General features: G+C 47.1%; 2 protein-coding genes across 2 annotated transcripts; both read left to right on the top strand.

Moving 5' to 3' along the window:
* Positions 1–2803: 2803 nt before the first annotated feature.
* LOC118634221 (nucleoside diphosphate kinase A) lies at positions 2804–8016 on the top strand. The gene is made up of 5 exons (XM_036268595.1): positions 2804–2881; positions 4615–4744; positions 6292–6393; positions 6963–7075; positions 7715–8016. The coding sequence occupies exons 2-5, from the start codon at positions 4619–4621 to the stop codon at positions 7830–7832; spliced, it is 459 nt and encodes a 152-aa protein (XP_036124488.1). The 5' UTR covers positions 2804–2881; positions 4615–4618; the 3' UTR covers positions 7833–8016.
* A 3256-nt stretch (positions 8017–11272) lies between these two features.
* Positions 11273–16752, top strand: NME2 (NME/NM23 nucleoside diphosphate kinase 2). The gene is made up of 5 exons (XM_036268594.1): positions 11273–11374; positions 11685–11814; positions 13030–13131; positions 14491–14603; positions 16496–16752. The coding sequence occupies exons 2-5, from the start codon at positions 11689–11691 to the stop codon at positions 16611–16613; spliced, it is 459 nt and encodes a 152-aa protein (XP_036124487.1). The 5' UTR covers positions 11273–11374; positions 11685–11688; the 3' UTR covers positions 16614–16752.
* Positions 16753–19530: the final 2778 nt, after the last annotated feature.

The raw sequence follows: 19530 nt of genomic DNA, 5'->3' as shown, positions 1-19530 counted from the left end.
TTTTCCATAGTGGCTGCACCAGTCTGCATTCCCACCAGCAGTGTACTAGAGTCCCCTTTTCTCCACACCCTCACCAATCCTTGTTGTTTGGGTATTGTCACTATTTAAAAAAAAAAATCCTCACCCAAGTATGTTTCTATTGATTTTTAGAGAGAGGATGGGAAAGAGAGTGAGAGAAACATTGGCCTCCCATTCGTGCCCTGACTGGGGATCCAACCAACAACCTAGGTATGTGTGCTGACCAGAAATCAAACCTACAACCTTTTGGGTGCATGGGACCACATTCCAATCAACTGAGTCATGTGGTCAGAGGAATCACTATTTTTCATTACACATTTTTTTCTTTATTTATGTTATTTATTTATTTTTGGTATATGCCCCTAGTGGGAACCAAACCCAGGACTCTCTGGTCCGCAGGCCAATGCTCCAACTGCTGAGCAAAACCGGCCAGGGCTCTTTATTGATTTTAGAGAGGAAGGGAGAGGGAGAGAGAGATAGAAACATCGATGAGAGAGAACACTGACTGGCCACCTCCTGCATGCCCCACACTGGGGATCAGGCCCACAACCTGGGCATGTGCCCTGTCCAGGAATCTAACTGGAAACCTCCTTGTGCATGGGTCGATGCTCAACCACTGAGCCACACCAGTTGGGCAGAATTGCTATTTTTTGGTTTAGTCATTATGATAGGTGTGCAGTGATATCTCACTGTGATTTTAATTTGCATTTCCCTAATGGCTAATGATGATGTTAAACATCTCTTCACATGCTTATTTGCCACCTGTATAATCTCTTCAGTGAAATGTTTATTCTTATCTTTTGCTCATTTTCTAATTAGATTTTTTAATAAGGCTGAGTTGTGAGAATTCTTTTTTTTTTTTTTGCATTTATCTTCAGATAGAGTAGGGAGACAGAGAGAGAGAGAGAGAGAGAGAGAGAGAGAGAAACATCAATGTGAGAGAGATACATCAAGTGGTTGCCACCCACACGACCCCAACCAGGGCCAGGGACAAACTGCAACGGAGGTACATGCTCTTAGCGGGAACCAAACCGGGACTCTCGGGTCTGCAGGCTGATGCTTCAACCGCTGAGCCAGACCAGCCAGGGCATAAGAATTCTTTATATATTTTTAGATACAAGGCTATGTTGGATATGTGGTTTATAAACATTTTCTCCCACCACGTAGCTTGGTTTTTCATCCTCTTCTCCGAGCCTTTCTAAGAGCAAAAGTTTTAAATTTCAATAAGATCCAATTACCAACTTTTATTTTATTTATTTATTTATTTATTTTTATCCTCACCCGAGGACATTTTTCCATTTTTTGTTCAGGTACAGTGGGAGGGAGAGAGAGGAACAGAGAGAGAGAGAGAAACATCGATGTGAAAGGGACACATCGAGTGGCTGCCACCCGCACGACCGAACTGGGCCGGGGACAAACTGCAACCGAGTTACGTGCCCTTAGCGGGAACCGAACCTGGGTCTCTCTGGACTGCAGGCCGATGCTCTAACCGCTGAGCCAAACCGGCCAGGGCCCAATTACCAACTTTTAATGGGTTGTCCCTTTGGTGGTAAGTGTAAAAAGTTTACCTAGCTCTTGATCCTGAAGATTTTGTACCATGTTTTTTTGTCCTAAACTTTTTATAGTTTTACATTTGACATTTAAATCTATGATCCATTTTGAGTGAATTGTTGTTTAAGTTGGGAGGTTTAGGAAGAAATGTTTTTTTGTTTTGTTTTGTTTCTGTATAGATGTCCAATTGCTCAGCCATTTGTTGAAAAGGCTTCTGACTCCACTTTGCACCTTATCCCCCATCCATTCCTCCTACAGTAGTCAGAACTAGAACAAAAAATGTGTATCAGATGATGTCATGCCCTGTTGAAAATATCCCAGTGGCTTCCCAGCATAGCATAATCTAGCCCCTCCCAGCTGCATTTTCTACCACTGGATGTCCACTGTAACACTCGGCTCTCGGATAATTATTGAACTTGCCCTCTAACTTCATGCACATATATTGTCACCTCTTCAGAGAGAGATTTCCTCAACCAATCTTTTAAAATAGTTTACTCCTTCAATCTCCCTTGGTTCCTCGCCGTTTTTATTTTTATTTTTTTGACACAGCACTTAAATAATGCCATATACATGTTTATTGTTTGCCCCCCTTCCCAATCACACCAGATGTACCACGAAAGTTTACTGCTATATCCTCCAGGTTCTAGAACAGTGGCCAGCACATAGTAGGTACTCAATAAAGAATTCATTGTTTGTCCCGGCCGGTGTGGCTCAGTGGTTGAGCATGACCCATGCACCAAGAGGTCACCGGTTAGATTCCGGTCAGGGCACATGCCCAGGTTATGGGCCAGATCCCCAGTGGGGGGCATGCAGGAGGCGGCCAATCGATGTTCTCTCTAATTAATATTTCTATCTCTCTCTCCTCCTTTCCTTTCTAAAATCAATAAAGGGAAAAACAATAAAAAAAAAAAGAATTCATTGTTTGGCAGACCGGAAAGAATGAGTAAGAAGACGTGTCTACCTCTGAGTCAGGCGCGCGTTCACTTCTAGCAAAGTATGAGCGCCACCACCCGAGAAGCCGATTTGCTCCAGAAAGAAGGAAGTGAGTCAGAATTTCCAAAAAAAAAAAAAAAAGATGGCAGCCTGCCGGAAGAGCACGCCGGAAGTTAAAGATCGGAAAGTTGCTCCCTAGAATGAGACCCGACTCACAAGAAGCGTGGACAAATGGTGTTCCGCAAAATGGGCCCTCCGGTGGGTAGCCGAATTGAGCAGAAGGGTTCCGGGCGTGCGAGGACCGGCAACCACGTGGGGCTGGGGCGCGTTTCCGGTGCCGGCGACAGGAGGCGGAGTAGGAGTTCAAGCAGCTGGAGGGGTGAGACGGCTTCAGGGTCCTTAGAGGAAGGGGGGAGCAATGGGGTCGGGGGAGCGGGGAGCTGAAGGGGTCCTGTGAGTTCTGAGAGGTGGCGAGGGGAATCGGATGGAAGAGCGGGGAAGCGCCTGTCGACAGGTGCAAACCTGTCAGCACTCGTCCCACGCCACGTGGACTCGCTTTTGTCCGTGGCTTGTGGCTGCCTTTCCCATTAGGCCGCGACTACAGGGGTTATGCCTTGTGTGTCTCTGTCGAGTGCAGCCCTGGGCTCGGAGTTGCGCTCAGTGTGATTGCTGAATGAATGACGGGTGTATCAGGGTGGACGGGGAGGGACGTTTAAAGGGACTATTTCTGGTTCTTTAGCCACATTTTCTCCAGGTGAATCCATTCTTGTCTCGAGCCTCTGTCAGGAGTTCTCTGCCAGTCATTGGACTTTGTCTCGTTTTCTTCACTTAAAACCCATTTTTTTTTTTTTTTTTGCATTTATTCAGTGTTAGGCCTTGTGGCGAGGTGCCAGGGACAGACCACAGACTACTGGGGAAGAAACACACACAAACACAAAATTCAAATGTATTGTTAAGGTGCTATAATAGCAGATTAACTGAAGTACAGGAAGAGAGAGCCAGGAGGTGGTGCTGTTATCCACATTAGGGACTGTCTTTCAAGGTGGGGTCCCCATTCTCTGATGGAGGCAGAGCAGGTCTAGAGCCCAGGCTTCTCTGTAAAAGGAAGGATCTGGAATAGATGCGTTCTAGGCTTCCTTCCAGCAGATGTCCCGTATCAGATATCACTAGCGGCTCTAGTTCTCCCACAATCCAACGTGTTAGAGTATTTACTATATATCCTATGATGTAGCATAAATTGCATAGGGTTGGGAAATCTGCGTTTTGGCCCTCATTCTGGTGCTCTAGATCTGTTTCCTCATGTGTAAAATGAAGGGTATTGTAATGAAATAGTCTCTAAAACTCCTTCCAGTTCTAATACCGTGATGTGTCAGTAGGTCAAATCGTATTTCATACCCTTGTACCAGATGTCACTTTTATTTATTTATTTTATATATATATATAGAAATACCAACGTGAAAGGGACACATCGACTGGTTGCCACCCACACAGCCCCAACCGGGGCCGGGGACAAACTGCAACCGAGGTACGTGCCCTTAGTCGGAACCGAACCTAGGACTCTGGTCCGTGGGCCGATGCTCTAACCGCTGAACCAAACTGGCCAGATGTCACTTTTACCTTGTCAGTGTAGTTTTTCTCATCTGGATAATTGAGAAAGATAATATCTTTTTTTTATTTGTTTTGTTTTTGTTTTTGTTTTTGGTACATGCCCCTAGTGGGAACTGAACCCGGGACTCTCTGGTCTGCAGGCCAATGCTCCAACCGCTGAGCCAAACTGGCCAGGGCGTCTTTTTTTTTTTTTTTTAACATCCCCTACATTAGTTCTGCCACAGTATCGTGTACACAGTATAGATGCTTAACATAAGCATATTAAATAAAATGGGATAGAAATTATAGCTCCTGCTTTTGGACTCTTCCCCACTTTGGAATATTAGTTTGTACATGAGAGGACTGAGGAGGAATTGGGTTTTTACTAAAGAAACTTGGAGTTGACATGACAGATTTAAACCAGATTTATGGGGTTATCCGTTATCCGCTTAAGAAGGATAATGCTGTAGGCACGATATTTACTGTTGTTTCATTGTTAGTGCTGTTCCTCCTGTCTGTCCCCAGGACCATGGCCAACAGTGAGCGCACCTTCATTGCCATCAAGCCTGATGGGGTCCAGCGCCAGCTTGTGGGGGAGATCATCAAGCGTTTTGAGCAGAAGGGATTCCGCCTTGTTGCTATGAAATTCCTGCAGGTAAGTGGACTTTATTCTTCCTATTCCTATTCTTTCATAAGATAGGGGAGCGTCGTAGGTTATCTCTGTTTCTCCCCTCCCCATCTCCTTAGATTTCTCCATGTAAGGTAAACACAAATGTCCAGAAACCTGGAAACTCTTCAGTGACCTAGCATCATGGCTGAGTTTTCAAACAAACTAAGTTATTTGGGACTTTAGCAATGCAGAGTTCCATATTTACTGCAGGTCTGTGATTTCTGACTCAAAGCTCTGGGCATGTTTGAGATCTGCTCTTTTGCTTCCTTAGCAGATAATTTTAGAGATTCTTTTTTTTCTTCTCCCCTTTGAGGGAGGTTGTTTTCACCAAGGAAATTTTTCCATCATCATTTACCACCCACTTAGTGTGTAGCATATATTAGGCACCCTCGGGGTGTGTGGGGGGAAGTGTGGTTGTGCCTGTGTGGAGGTCTACCAGAAAGAGCAGAGAGCAGACACTCCTGCAAGACGCCTGCAAAGCAATATTTCGAAAATGCACAGGATTGATTAGCTAAGAACCCTTCTTCAAACAAACCTGGGAAAAGAGAATTCACATTCTCAAAGAAAATATTAGGGGACAATCTTTTTTTCTATTAAAAGAGTCAACTTTTCCCTGGCTGGTTAGAGCATTGGCCTGTTCACTGAAGGATTTCGGGTTTGATTCCCAGTAAAGGGCACATACCTGGGTTGCAGGTTTGATCCCCAGCCCCAGTGAGGGTGGTGTGGGAAGCAACCAATCAAGATGTCTCTCTCACATTGATGTTTTTCTCTCTCTCTCCCTGCCTCCCTCCTTCCCTTTTACTCTATCTAAAAATCAATGGAAAAATATCCTCAGATGAGGATAACTAACTAGCTAGATAAATAAATAAATGGAGGTAGCAGGTACGCTGATTGAAAAAAAAAGGCAGCCTAGTCAGCGTGGCTCAGTGGATTGAGTGTTGTTTCATGGACTGAGAGGTCCAGGTTTGATTCCTGGTCTTAGCACATGCCTGGGTTGCAGGCTTGATCCCTAGCAGGGGATAAGCAGGAGTCAGCCGATTGATGTTTATTTCTCTCTCACATCAATGTTTTTATCTCTCTCTCCCTTCCTCTCTCTGTAAAAAAATCAATAAAATCATATTTAAAAAAAATATATATATATATATATCCTTGAGAAATGGCCTGGTTCAGTTGGCCTCTCATCAGATGACAAGACCAAACTTTCCTCTAATATTTTAATTCAGGTTTGCTCTGGGAATGGAAATTTGTTGCATTGTTAGATTTCCTGTCTAAAATGAGATTGACGGATATGAGTCTAATATTCTGTAGTTTTATTCTGATCAGTCAAGGCCAATAAGGGGAACATTGGAACAAAGCTGGAGCACTTTTAGTCCTGGTCATTGTTCCTCTCTGGTAGTGTTGAGAATGAATTGGGTTATAACAGAATTAGTGAGCTCAGAGCTCACGTTTTAAACTGCAGGATGGGTGAGTGGGAAATAACCGCTCGTGCTTAGTTTGGGGGGCTACTTCTCATTATCTGTCTTGCGGAATAGGCTTCTGAAGACCTTCTCAAGGAACACTACATCGACCTGAAGGACCGTCCATTCTTCACCGGCCTGGTGAAATACATGCACTCAGGGCCAGTGGTTGCCATGGTGAGTGTGCATGTATGGGGTGTTTGTTGTGAATGACTCAGTTGGGAGTGAAGAGTGAGTGTTGCGATTCTTGCTTCTGATGCCTGGTCCTCATTGATGCAGAGGAAACGAGGACTGGGAGGATTGGACAAGTAAGATATGAGTCGACTCTCTGATCCACTAAAGACAAGATATATTTGCTTGCTGAACTGAAGACTCATAGCTGGAAGAGAGCAGGAGGGGTTTGTCTGATTATAAACTTCTGGAAGGCAGGACTTAACACAGAAATTCTTCTCCAAATATGTATAGGTAGTCATCATTGTGCCTCTTTCCTAAGCACTGAGGATGCAGTCATGAGTGAGACAAAGGAGGTATCTGTTTTCGTAGCTTTCCTGGCCTATACATCTTGAAAGAGGATGGGCAGATAATGAAGAAACTTTTCTCTGTCTGTATATAAAATATATATTTGCTCAGTGAATGGATGTCATCTTAGGGAGGCTTTTTACTATTTTTTTTTTTAATTAATAATTTTCAGATTTTCTGCTGAGATTGGTTTTCTTCTTTGACCTTGTCTTCTTTTGTCCTTGGAGGTCTGGGAGGGGCTGAATGTTGTGAAGACAGGCCGAGTGATGCTTGGGGAGACCAACCCAGCGGACTCCAAACCTGGGACCATCCGAGGGGACTTTTGTATCCAAGTTGGCAGGTGGGAGTTGGTGCTTTTTACCCTTTTCCAAAATTTGAGTTGCCATAGGAATGTGGTTTCCTGCAGCTAGGGATGGACAACATACCTTACGCAGGTCAATTTCGAATCAGTTTATTGTTTTTCTCTCTTAAGTTGGTGTTTGGCTTTGTAGGCTCTCTGTCTTTGGTTGTCAACATCAGTGTGATTGTGCCTCTGATGAGAGGGTAAAACCTGGTACAGCACACTTTGTTGGCCAAAGTCCTTCCTAAGACTCGCTGCGAGCATCACTGTTGCTAAGAAGGTGGGATGTGGGGAGGGCGTTTTTTTATCCTACATTAATGGTAGTCATGGGTTTTTTTTTTTCTTTTCTTAAAAAATATGTGTTATTGATTTTTAGAGAATTAAGGAGAGGGAGGGAGGGAGAGAGAGAGAGGAACATCAATGGACTACCTCCCGCACACCCCTACTGGGTATCGAGCCTGCAACCTGGGCGTGTGTCCTGGGCCTGGGTTTTTTCTTTTAATGTGAACTAATGACAGGGAGCTTTGGCATTTTCTGCTGCGGTGGTTTGTAGGCTTTCCTGAAATGGGAGTGAGGGGGGCTTGTGGGCAGTTTGACCCTTGTGGTCTTGGTAATGTGTCCATCTCTTTCCCTGTCCAGGAACATCATCCATGGCAGTGATTCTGTGGAGAGCGCGGAGAAGGAGATTGGCTTGTGGTTCCGGCCTGAGGAACTGGTGGAGTACAAGAGCTGTGCCCAGAACTGGATCTACGAGTGACGTGAGGGCCGCCCACAGTGCTCCTCCCACTCCCCTTTCTTCGTCCTCCCATGGCAGGGGACCAGACTGTCACTGACCTCCTTATTTCTGAGAACTTCCTTGTAATCTGGAGAGACACTTGGAGCTGTGAGTGTTCCCTGTACAGTGTTATGTGCTACCATCAGATTAAAAAGTTTCATCCGAACTAGGATTCATCAAGTTGTTGCTGTACTGCTTTGTAGTCTTTTTTTCCTTTTCATGTACTCTAGCTAACCTAATAAGAGAGTATAAGTACCATATACATTATTTATATTGGCCTGAGAGCTCATACATGCACACACAGTCTTTGCCTGTTCCTCCCCCCCCCCTCGCCGTATCCCATCCACTCTTGTCACTGAGCCAGTCAGCAGGCGTCTGCGGAGGATCTGCTAGGTTACGGGGGGGGGGGGGGGCTTTTCTCTACCTTCAAGGTTCTTTTGGCTGCTCTAGTAATCAAATAGACATGAGACAGTTTAACAAGAGAAAATAACCAAATTTGCTCCGGCCGGTTTGGCTCAGCAGTTAGAGCGTCGGCCTGTGGTCCCGAGACCTGGGTTCGGTTCCCGCTAAGGGCGTGTACCTTGGTGGCAGTTTGTCCCTGGCCCTGGTTGCGTCGTATGGGTGGCAGCCACTCGATGTGTCCCTTTCACATTGATGTTTCTCTCTCTCTTCCTCTTTCCCTTCCACTCTATCTGAACAAAAAATGGAAAAATGTCCTCGGATGAGGATAAAAAAAAAAAAGAAGAAAGTAACCCAATTTAATTACATATGTATGAGAACCCCACACAGGAGAGGTTCAAAAACAGAAGGGAAAATGGGTATATATGGCATTCTGATCTAGGGATAAAGTAAGGCACCTTAGGGCTTCAGAAAGTCACTGCAAGAAGTTCACATGTTCAGGAATTTGTAGTTTGCCCTGCCAAATAGGTAGGTCAAATGAGGTTATATCTGATAATGTCTTATTATGGACAAGGTCCTTCATTCAGTTCTAGGTAGTTAAGGGAGAGGCAAAAATCTCTTGAGCCAGCAGCTTAAGTTGGTTTAGCTCAAAATCCACATACCACAGAGGCACATCTTGGGGTAACTCATTCTGAACCCCCACCAGTTGCCAAAACTGTCCTGGGGGCAGAGGATTCATTGGAAATAAAAGGTATCCTTCCTGCTCTTGAGAAGTTCTCAAGGACTCAGTGAATGAGGGAGTGGAAGTTGTAGCTACACTAACAGAAAAGCTATGTGGATAGTGGGCCTGGGTCCCTCAACAGAAGAAATCTTGTAAATAGCTCTGATTTGTTAGGACATTGATTTCATTGCTTTAACAGACAAGATGGAAATTTACTTATCTTTTATTTAGAAGCTGAAGCTGGAGATCTAATGTATAGTGCTGTGATTATAGTTGAGTGCTTTGTACTATATTGTTTACTTGAAATTTGTTAAAACAAAAATCAAAACACGCAAAAAGAAAGAAAATGGGAACTGTAAAGTGATGGTTATGTTGGTGGTGATCATGTCACAGTATATACAGGGGTGGGCAAAAGTAGATCTGCAGCCTGGCTGGTGTGGCTCAGTGGTTGAGCATTGACCATGCACCAAAAGGTCAGTGGTTCAATTATTCCCTGTCAGGGCACATGCTCAGGTTGTGGGCCAAATCCCCAGTGGGGGGCATGCAGGAGGCAGTCAATTGATGCTCTCTCTCATTTATGTTTCTATATCTCCCTCTACCTTCCCCTCTCTCTAAAATCAATAAAGAAAAAATATTTTAATAACCCGGCCAGTGTGGCTCAGTGATTGAGCGTCGACCCATGCACCAAGAGGTAGCTGGTTCGATTCCCAGTCAGGGCCCAATCCCCAGTGTCGGGCATGTAGGAGGCGGCCAATCAATGTTCTCTTGCATCGATGTTTCTCTCTCTTTCCCTCTCCCTTTCTCTCTAGAGTCAATAAAGAAAAAAAATTTTTTTATTTTTATTTTTTTTTTTTATCCTCACCCGAGGATATTTTTCCATTTTTTTGTACAGATAGAGTGGGAGGGAGAGAGAGGAAGGGAGACAGAGAGAGAAACATCGACGTGAAGGGACACATCGAGTGGCTGCCACCCGCACGACCAACCAGGGCCGGGGACAAACTGCAACCGAGGTACGTGCCCTTAGTGGGAACCGAACCCGGGTCTCTCCGGACCACAGGCCGACGCTCTAACCGCTGAGCCAAACTAGCCAGGGCAAAAAAATTTTTTTAAATAAAGTTATTGTAATAATTATAACCTGCATGTCTTTCCATATGAACAATTGTAAACCTATTTGTTCCCACCCCTGTATATTTATCAGAACATCTAACTGCATATTTCAAATACATACAACTTTCATTTGTTAAATATGTCTCAGTAAAGCTGGGGAAAAAAAGTTCAAGTAGGTAAGTAGGGCTGGTGATGGTGCTAAGGCTACGATCCTGGAGATTGTCCAGGGACTCAGTCCCAGCAAGGAAAGGAGCGATGAAAGGCAGGTTACTGACTGTACCACCGGGAGGTAATAGTAGCAACTGGACCAGGAGCAAACAGCTCATCTACCAGTTACAGATTGTAAGTACAGTGCCAAGACCACTCACAAGGGTGATGGCTCCATTCTCATCAGCTCACTGCCCTGAGGACAGAGACACACAGGGGCTCTGACCATTTCAGAGTATAATCCCTGCTGGACAGGTGTCAGTAACTGCTGAGAGTAGGGGCTCTGGGACTCCCCCAGAGAAGCTGGGCACCAACCACCAAAGGGTGGGGAAAGGAGGTGGGGACTGTCTGCAGATAGATGACAGGCCTAATTTCTGAGTCTAGAATCTTGTCAAGGGTGTGTCTCAGGCTGAAGTGGATAACCTGACCACATAATCACGCTGGGCAAGGGCAGAGATCATCTCTAGGAGGGAATGGAGCAGCTACTTGGGGCTGGGAAGGTGGGGGTGGGGTGGAGGGAGACAGGCAGGAAGGAGCAGGGCATACTGTGGAAAGCATGGGGTATCTTGCTAAGGGGTTGGAATACCATCCTTCAGGCAGAGGGTCATCAAAGCAGGACTGAGAGTCAGGCTGCCCATTTGGATGAGGGAGGCGGAGAGCGTGAACCAGGGCTCAAGCAGAGGAGAGGGAAGGGGAAGCTGGGTTTCCCAAGTAGAAGGATAGGGACTGGTGGGTGCATGAGAGGGAGGAAAGAAAGCTCAATTCTGGATGAAAGCAGATGGTGTTGACAGAGAGGGAGAGAGGGAGAGAGGGCGAGAGGGAGAGGAGCTGGCTTTGGACGTGCCTAGTTTTACTTGTGGGACATCTGTGTAAAGGGGAAATCACTTCCTGCCCTCGCGCCTTCACTAGCAAACCCGGGGCGTGGACAGCGGCCTCCCGCTGCGTCCCGCCCCGCGGGTTGGGTGGCGGGGCCCTCCGGGGTGTGGCCGCCGCGCGCCCCTCCTCCGCGGGCGACTCCTGGCTCCGGTGGTCGTTGCAGGTCGCTGCTCCGGCTCCGCAGTGCAGCCGCCTCCCGCCCACCCGCTTCTCGGTAAGGCGATCGGGACGCTTTTCCCTTCCTGTCCCCCGGGGTCCCCACCCGCTGGCGTCGCTGGGGCGGGTCCCGGTCTTCAGGCTCCCTCTGTCCCCGCAGGCCCCTGCGCCGGGCCGAGCGGGACCCCCAGGCTCTGCGTCCCCCCGGGACCCTGGCGCGGACGCCCCGCGGGGTCTGCAGAGGGGCAGCGGGCCGGGCCGGGGCGGGGCGGAGGCGCCGGGCGGCCACGTGTCGCGCAGCTGCTGGGGCGGCGGGGCCGGGGGCAGGGAGCGCGGGGCCCTGACCGGACCGGACCGCTCGCCCGCAGGATCATGGCCCACACGGAGCGCACCTTCATCGCCATCAAGCCGGACGGCGTGCAGCGCGGCCTGGTGGGCGACATCATCAAGCGCTTCGAGCAGAAGGGGTTCCGCCTCGTGGCCATGAAGTTCCTTCGGGTACGCGCCCCTCCCCTCTCCCTCCCTCTGGCGCAGGTGTTCTGCGTCCCGGCAGAGTATTGTCCGCATCTCTCCGGATCCGAGTCCCCTTCTCACTCTGGCTCGCGCGGGAACCCCTTTGCCCTCCGGGCCCGGGAGCGCAGACGCCCTTGGGAAGGTTAAGCGGAGGTAACGTCACTGCCACCGGGATCGGCTCCCGCCCCGCGGCAGCGCAGGGCCGGCTCCGTCGCAGGGGGGCAGCAGAGAGTGAAGAAAACCGGGCCCCTTCCCCTGGCCCACGTGGGTTCACCTGTGTCTGGATGGGAGGCCTGGAATCCTGTGTTTCAGCTTGCAGCTCCGAGATGACTGCGGTTTGGGGTGGGGCGTTCCTTCCTCGGCCCTTTCTCTGCAGGCTCCCTTTGGCGTAGGGCAGTAATTGTGTCTTCCACATTAAGTTTGGGGCACACAGATCTGGATAATTATCTAAGAACTGAATAATTAAGTACTGAAGGGATAATTATCTAAGTACTGAAATGTTAACCAGGTTCACCAGTGCAGAGGAGGTTCTAGTTACCATCTAAAAGGTTTAAACGGGCATTGTGAAGGGCTAGAGGAGTCTATTAGGACTTCCATCTGGCATATTTCCTTCAATTGCATCCAACACTTACCTCCCTAAATCTAGATCTTCAATCCATCTGCTTTGAGGATTATAACATCCATAACATCATAGACATTATGAGGATGTTGTCATGAGCAGAACTGTCTTTTGGTAAAATAGGGTCAGTTTCATGGTTTGGATGGATTTTTATATACACACACACACACCTTATAACTGTGGGCTAAAATACTAAACTGGACTTTTATTTATTTATTTATTTATTTTTATCCTCACCCAAGGACATTTTTCCACTTTTTGTACAGATAGAGTGGGAGGGAGAGAGAGGAAGAGATAGAGAGAGAGAAACATCGATGTGAAAGGGACACATCGAGTGGCTGCCACCGCACGACCAACCAAGGCCGGGGACAAACTGCAACCGAAGTACGTGCCCTTAGCGGGAACCGAACCCGGGTCTCTCCGGACCGCAGGCCGACGCTCTAACTGCTGAGCCAAACTGGCCAGGGCTAAACTGGACTTTTAGAGTAGTTACCATGTTAACGGGAGGTTCTGAGAAGGGGATGGAGCCATCTGCGAGCCTCTCCAGTGTAGTTGGTAACTGGTGCCTTCTCCTATGGCAGGCCTCTGAGCAGCTCCTGAAGGAGCACTACATCGACCTGAAAGACCGTCCATTCTACCCTGGGCTGGTGAAGTACATGAACTCGGGGCCTGTGGTGGCCATGGTAAGTGCTTGTCGGGAAGGGAAACCAAGGAAAATAAGGGCTGATAGTAATTGGCTTTGGTCAATGACTGTTTTTTTTTTTTTATCCTCACCCGAGGACATTTTTCCATTTTTTGTTCAGGAAGAGTGGGAGGGAGAGAGAGGAACAGAGAGAGAGAGAGAAACATCGATGTGAAAGGAACACATCGAGTGGCTGCCACCCGCACAACCGACCAGGGCCGGGGACAAACTGCAACCGAGGTACGCGCCCCTAGCGGGAACCGAACCCGGGTCTCTCAGGACCGCAGGCCGACGCTCTAACCGCTGAGCCAAACCGGCCAGGGCAATGACTGTTATTTTTTAGTCATCATTCCCAGCTACTCCAAATTCCATGTTTTACAGATGGAGTCTGCTGGAGTTTAGTTAACAGAGCAACTAGGAGCTTGGGAGGAGAAAGGAAGAGGAGTCAGGGCTTAGAGAATGTTCTGTGTAATCCTAAACTGGAAACAGAGCAGTCTATTTCTTCCTGTGGCATTAATGTCCAGTTGGGATGACGAGACTAGAAGCAGAGGGTACAATAGAGAGCCACTGAAATTGTTTTATGTATTTTTGGTGGTACGTGCCCCTAGCGGGAACCGAACTCAGGACTCTCTGGTCTGCAGGCCGACACTCAACCCCTGAGCCAAACTGGTCAGGGCGAGAGCCACTGAAATTGTTGAGAAAGTATATCTACTTCTTATTGCACGAGAATGACTTTTTCTTTGTTCTTCTCTGGAATACACATTCCCCTTTCATGTCCATCCTTGCCATCTCTTGCTTGAACAGTTTTCTGGGATGCCCTTCCCACTGTTCCCATTCAATTTGATTGCTTTTCTCTACCCTTTAATCACCTTCTCAGTGTTTGTGGCTGCGGAAAGATTCCTCAGTGTTGTTTATCGTCATTTCAGCTAGACTGGAAAGTTGCCATGTTAGGGAGACTTTTTCTCTGTATTCTAGATGGAGTGTTTTATGTAGGCCTCCCTACTGTCTTCCGGGGATTAGCTGACACTCATGTCACTGAGTGGTCTGACTGATGTGTCTGTTAGGGTAGGGGTAAATGTTTTTTTTCCCCTCACCCGAGGATATTTTTGCCATTGATTTTAGAGAGTGTGGGAGGGAAACACTGATGTGAGAGAAATATCAATTGGTTGCCTCCTGCATGTACCCCGACCAGGGCTAGGGATTGAACCTGCAACCCAGGTACCGCCCTGACCAGGAAGCAAACCTGTGACCTTCCAGTGCACAGGATGATGCTCTAACCACTTAGCAACACTAGCCTGGCTAAATGTTCTTAATGGTCTTGAATGGCAGACCTGATACAATTCCTTTTCCCTACTGTCAGGTCTGGGAGGGGCTGAATGTGGTGAAGACAGGGAGACTGATGCTTGGGGAGACCAATCCAGCGGAGTCTAAGCCAGGCACCATTCGTGGAGATTTCTGCATTCAAGTTGGCAGGTAAGTCCTGAGGGTCACTTATAAAACATGTGGCATATCCCAACTTCAGAAGAATTTGAAGTTCTAAATTAGGTGGTAATTATCATAAGATGAAAGTGTGGAAATTCACCCGAGGAAATCTTCCTGTTGATTTTTAGATAGAGTGAAAGGAAGGGAGGGAGGGGGGGAGGGGGGCAGGGAGAAACAGCAATGTGAGAGACACTTGGTTGCCTCTTGTAAGACCCCAACCAGCCCTGGCCGGTTTGGCTCAGCGGTTAGAGCGTCGACCTGCGGTCCGGAGAGACCCGGGTTCGGTTCCCGCTAAGGGCATGTACCTCGGTTGCAGTTTGTCCCCGGCCCTGGTTGGTCGTGCGGGTGGCAGCCACTCGATGTGTCCCTTTCACGTCGATGTTTCTCTCTCTCTCTCTTCCTCTCTCTCCCTCTCGCTCTATCTGTACAAAATATGGAAAAATATCCTCAGGTGAGGATAAAAAATAAAAATAAAAATAAAAAAAGACCCCAACCAGGGTTGGGGATCTAACCTGCAACCCAGGTATGAACCCTTGACTGGAATCGAACCTGTGACCCCTTGGTCTATTGGCCGACACTTTAACCCCTGAGCCAAACCAGCCACGGCTAAAGTGTGTTTTTTAAAAGTATGTTTTGATTGATTTTTTTAGAGGAAGGGAGAGACAGAAACAGCGATCGGCCACCTCCCGCACGCTCCCCCACTGGGGATTGAGCCTACAACCCAGGCTTGTGCCCTCACGGGGAATCGAACCAGGACCTCTCAGTCCATGGGATGATGCTCAATCCACTGAGCCAAACTGGCCGGGCGCAGGTGTTTTAAATAGCTACCTTCCCTAGGTTACTTCCAGTTTTAACCAAGACATCACACAAGGGAAATGCACATGATGGCAGAAAGCTCAGAGTGTGGGCAAGGGAAGGATTCTAGCCTCGGCTTTGCTATTTGTGGCACTGTCCATGGGTCTGTCACTTAACCTTTTGGGCCCCTCACCTATATCAAATCTGTACAAAAACTTTACAGTTATGAGATTCCAATGGAATAATCAATAAGCATGTATGTCTTGGTTGGGCTTTGCAAATTAGTGTTAAGAAAATGTAGCGGCAAATGCCCTTGATAATGAATATATCACAGCTAGTTCAGGTTTTGGTCTGGGCTGGTTTGATTATTCCTGTATTTTTCAAAATTAGAAAAGGAATATTTGGTGGCACAGCATTTTTTTTTTAGAGAGATAGAAACATAGGTGTGAGAGAAACATCTGTCAGCTGCCTCCTGCACACCCCCTAATGGGGATTGAGCCCGAAACCTAGACATGTGCTTTGGGAATTGAACCGGGACCTCTCAGTCCATGGGACCTCTCAATCCACTGAGCCACACAGGCTGGGAACGCGCACTTTTTTGAAGGGTGTAGCTCAGAAGCATAATAAAGTTGAACCAAAGTGCTGGTTTTGATTAAGTACTTTTATGGTTGCTTTCAAGAAGAAATACTTTCGCCCTGGCCGGTTTGGCTCAGCGGTTAGAGCGTCGGCCTGCGGTCCGGAGAGACCCGGGTTAGGTTCCCGCTAAGGGCACGTACTTCGGTTGCAGTTTGTCCCCGGCCCTGGTTGGTCGTGCGGGTAGCAGCCACGCGATGTGTCTCTTCACATCGATGTTTCTCTCTCTCTCTCCCTTCCTCTCTCTCCCTCCCACTCTATCTGTACAAAAAATGGAAAAATATCCTCGGGTGAGGATAAAACAAAAAAAAAAAAAGAAGAAATACTTTGGGGTAGTTTCCTGCTTTAAGGGGCAATTTGGCTGAAAAGATCTGCCCTGGTTTTTCCTTTTCTTTATCCATTTAATAGCCCTTTGCACTTCGAAATGTGGTTTACTACTATTTGTTCTTTCTTAGGAACATCATTCACGGCAGTGATTCAGTAAAAAGTGCCGAGAAAGAAATCAGCCTATGGTTTAAGCCTGAAGAATTGGTTGACTACAAGTCTTGTGCTTTTGACTGGATCTATGAATAGAGGTGGAAAAAGCATCAGTCCCCTTTGGCTCCACTTGGATGTGTCCCTGGACACAGCTCTTCATTCCACTAACTTGGAAGCAAAAGGATCGACCTGTCTTTTCTAAAGCATATTTAGCAATAAAGCCTTTTGAAACTGGGTGCCGCCTGCTGTGCTTACTTGGGACCAAGCTGGAAGAAGTGACTTGGTTCCCTGGCTAGAGTAGCATTATCCAGAACTAATTAATCCTGCTTATCACGGAGGAATGATCTGATCCTTCTCAGTACCTCGTGTACTTCAAGACTCCAGGTGGGAAAGGAGTGAGGCTGAAGGGGGCCGCGTGTGGCACTAGTAGTATATCTAAGGAAACCAACAGGGAAACATCATACACGTCCCAACCTCTTTAGCTGGTGTAAAAAAGTGTATTTCTGTACAGTTTATTGGAACTTGATTGAGTGAAACATACTGTCATCCAGATGGACATTTTTGTTGACTGCGGACTGGGCACGTTATGAAGAAATGGAAGCCTGGAGGCATCTGTAAAATGAGGATCGCTGCAGTGCAGTATTAAATAGGATATGTGTACAAAGGAGTTAACCTAATACTGGCCCATTGCTGGTACACCAATATTCTGTGCAACCCGACTGCGTTCTCTCTTTGGGGTAAAATATTTATACCTGTTTCCTGGGCCAGAGCAGTGAGTGGTTACAAAATTCATCTTCTCTGCTTTTAAGGTTAATTTTGCTGGATTGGCATAGTTGTAAAATGATGCCAAATGGCACTGATCACCCTGAGTCTGGCTTAAAAATCAGTATAGAAATATGTGGGTCTATGAATACCTGTTTTCTGTTAGGGAGCTGGTGACAGCTAAATGCCACTTCCATATGAAAGACTTAAGCTTTTCTTTACTTGGTTTTTATTTCTTTTTTGTTTTTACTTCAGTGTTACACTTTTGATGCATACTACTACACATGAGAATGACAAATACAGCTCGGTATAAAAAATGTCAGGATTCTAGTTTCTTTTCAATTTTTTTTTCTTAATCCTCACCTGAGGACTATTTTCGATATTTTGTTCAGATTGAGTGGGAGGGAGGAGGAGAGAGAGAAACATTGATGTGAAAGGGACACATAGAGTGGTTGCAAACCACACAACCCAACCAGGGCCGGGGACAAACTGCAACCGAGGCACACGCCCTTAGTGGGAACCAAACCCCGGTCTCTGGATTGCAGGCCGGTGCTCTAACCGCTGAGCCAAACCGGCCAGGGCTGGATCTACATTTGAATGTGTGTGCTCCCCTGTGGTTCCTCCGCACACTGGCAGAGGTACTTGGATTCAAAGCAGTGGTTAAGTACGACCTTACTCTGGGTCCAGGCTGTTCTAAGAACTTGACACACATGAATTCATTCAATCTTTACAACTCTAAGGAGGTTGGTACTAGTATTCCCATTTTACAATTGAGGAAACTGAGAAACCTTATGTGACTAGCAAGAGAAGGTGTCACGCTCCAGTCTGAGCAGCTGGCTTCGGACTCCACTCTTGGCCGCTATGCTTTACTGCCTTTATTTATTATTTATTTATTTATTTATTTTTATCCCCACCTGAGGACAATTTTTTTTTTTTTGTTCAGATAGAGTGGGAGGGAGAGAGAGAGAGAGAGCGAAACATCGACGTGAAAGGGACACATTGAGTGCCTGCCACCCGCACAACCAACCAGGGCCGGGGACAAACTGCAACTGGTTCCTTAGCGGGAACCGAACCCGGGTCTCTCCGGACCACAGGCCGACGCTCTAACCGCTGAGCCAAACCGGCCAGGGCTTAATTTATTTATTTAAATGTTATTTCTTTTTTTTTTTTTTTTTTTTATCCTCACCCGAGGATATTTTCCCATTTTTTGTACAGATAGAGTGGGAGGGAGAGAGAGGAAGGGAGAGAGAGAGAAAAACATCGACGTGAAGGGACACATCGAGTGGCTGCCACCCGCACGACCAACCAGGGCCGGGGACAAACTGCAACCGAAGTACGTGCCCTTAGCGGGAACCGAACCCGGGTCTCTCCGGACCGCAGGTCGACGCTCTAACCGCTGAGCCAAACTGGCCAGGGCTTATTTATTTATTTAAATGTTATTTCTTTTATTGATTTTAGAGAGAAGAAGGGAGAGCAAGAGATAGAAACATTGATGAGAGAGAACATTAACTGGCCAACTCCTGCATGCCCCACACTGGGCATCGGGCCCACAACCTGGGCATGTGCCCTGACCGGCATGTGCCCTGAACCGACCAGGCTTTATTGCCTTTATATAGTTACCAAGTGATATGAGAACGTCCTGAGTTTGCAGGGTTAAGTGAAGTCAAATTTGGAGTACTGAGGGCTGAGAGGAAGGATTGAATGATAGGACTTCATTTTGGTAGAAGTGAAAGGGTAGACTATGGTGAGATGAAAAATACTCTAATAATTACGTATGGTGCTAGGTGGGTCCTGGAAATACCGGGGGGACCAACCACTGTGTAAAAGACTGTAGCCCTGGCAGGTGTGAGTCGCCTGGAGTGTTGTCCCCTGCATGGAAGGCTGTGGGTTTGAGTCCCAGTTTGGGGCACATACCTGGGCTGCAGGTTTGATCCCTGGTCTGGGTGAGTTTGGGAGGTGGCCTACTGAGGTGTGTCTCACATCAACGTCTTTCTTTCTCCATTCCTCCCTGACTAAAGTCTAAAGTAAAAAAAGTAAACTATAACTGAAAAATAAAAGTACTGCTTCTGAAGGAAGTTTGGGTTTTGGACCTAATCCTATATACCAGCTACCAGCTGGTGTGTGAAGTGGACGACTCATGCAGGACCCTTCATGCTTTCAATAAAGCTTTTGTTTGAATAAAGTTAAATGCATTAAGGGTGGGCAAAAGTAGGTTTACCGTTCACATGGCAAATACTACAATATTTAATAA

Source organism: Molossus molossus, unplaced genomic scaffold, assembly GCF_014108415.1.
Source record: "Molossus molossus isolate mMolMol1 unplaced genomic scaffold, mMolMol1.p scaffold_m16_p_19, whole genome shotgun sequence".
Lineage (NCBI taxonomy): Eukaryota > Metazoa > Chordata > Mammalia > Chiroptera > Molossidae > Molossus > Molossus molossus.
This window is presented reverse-complemented; position numbering and strand designations above follow the sequence as displayed.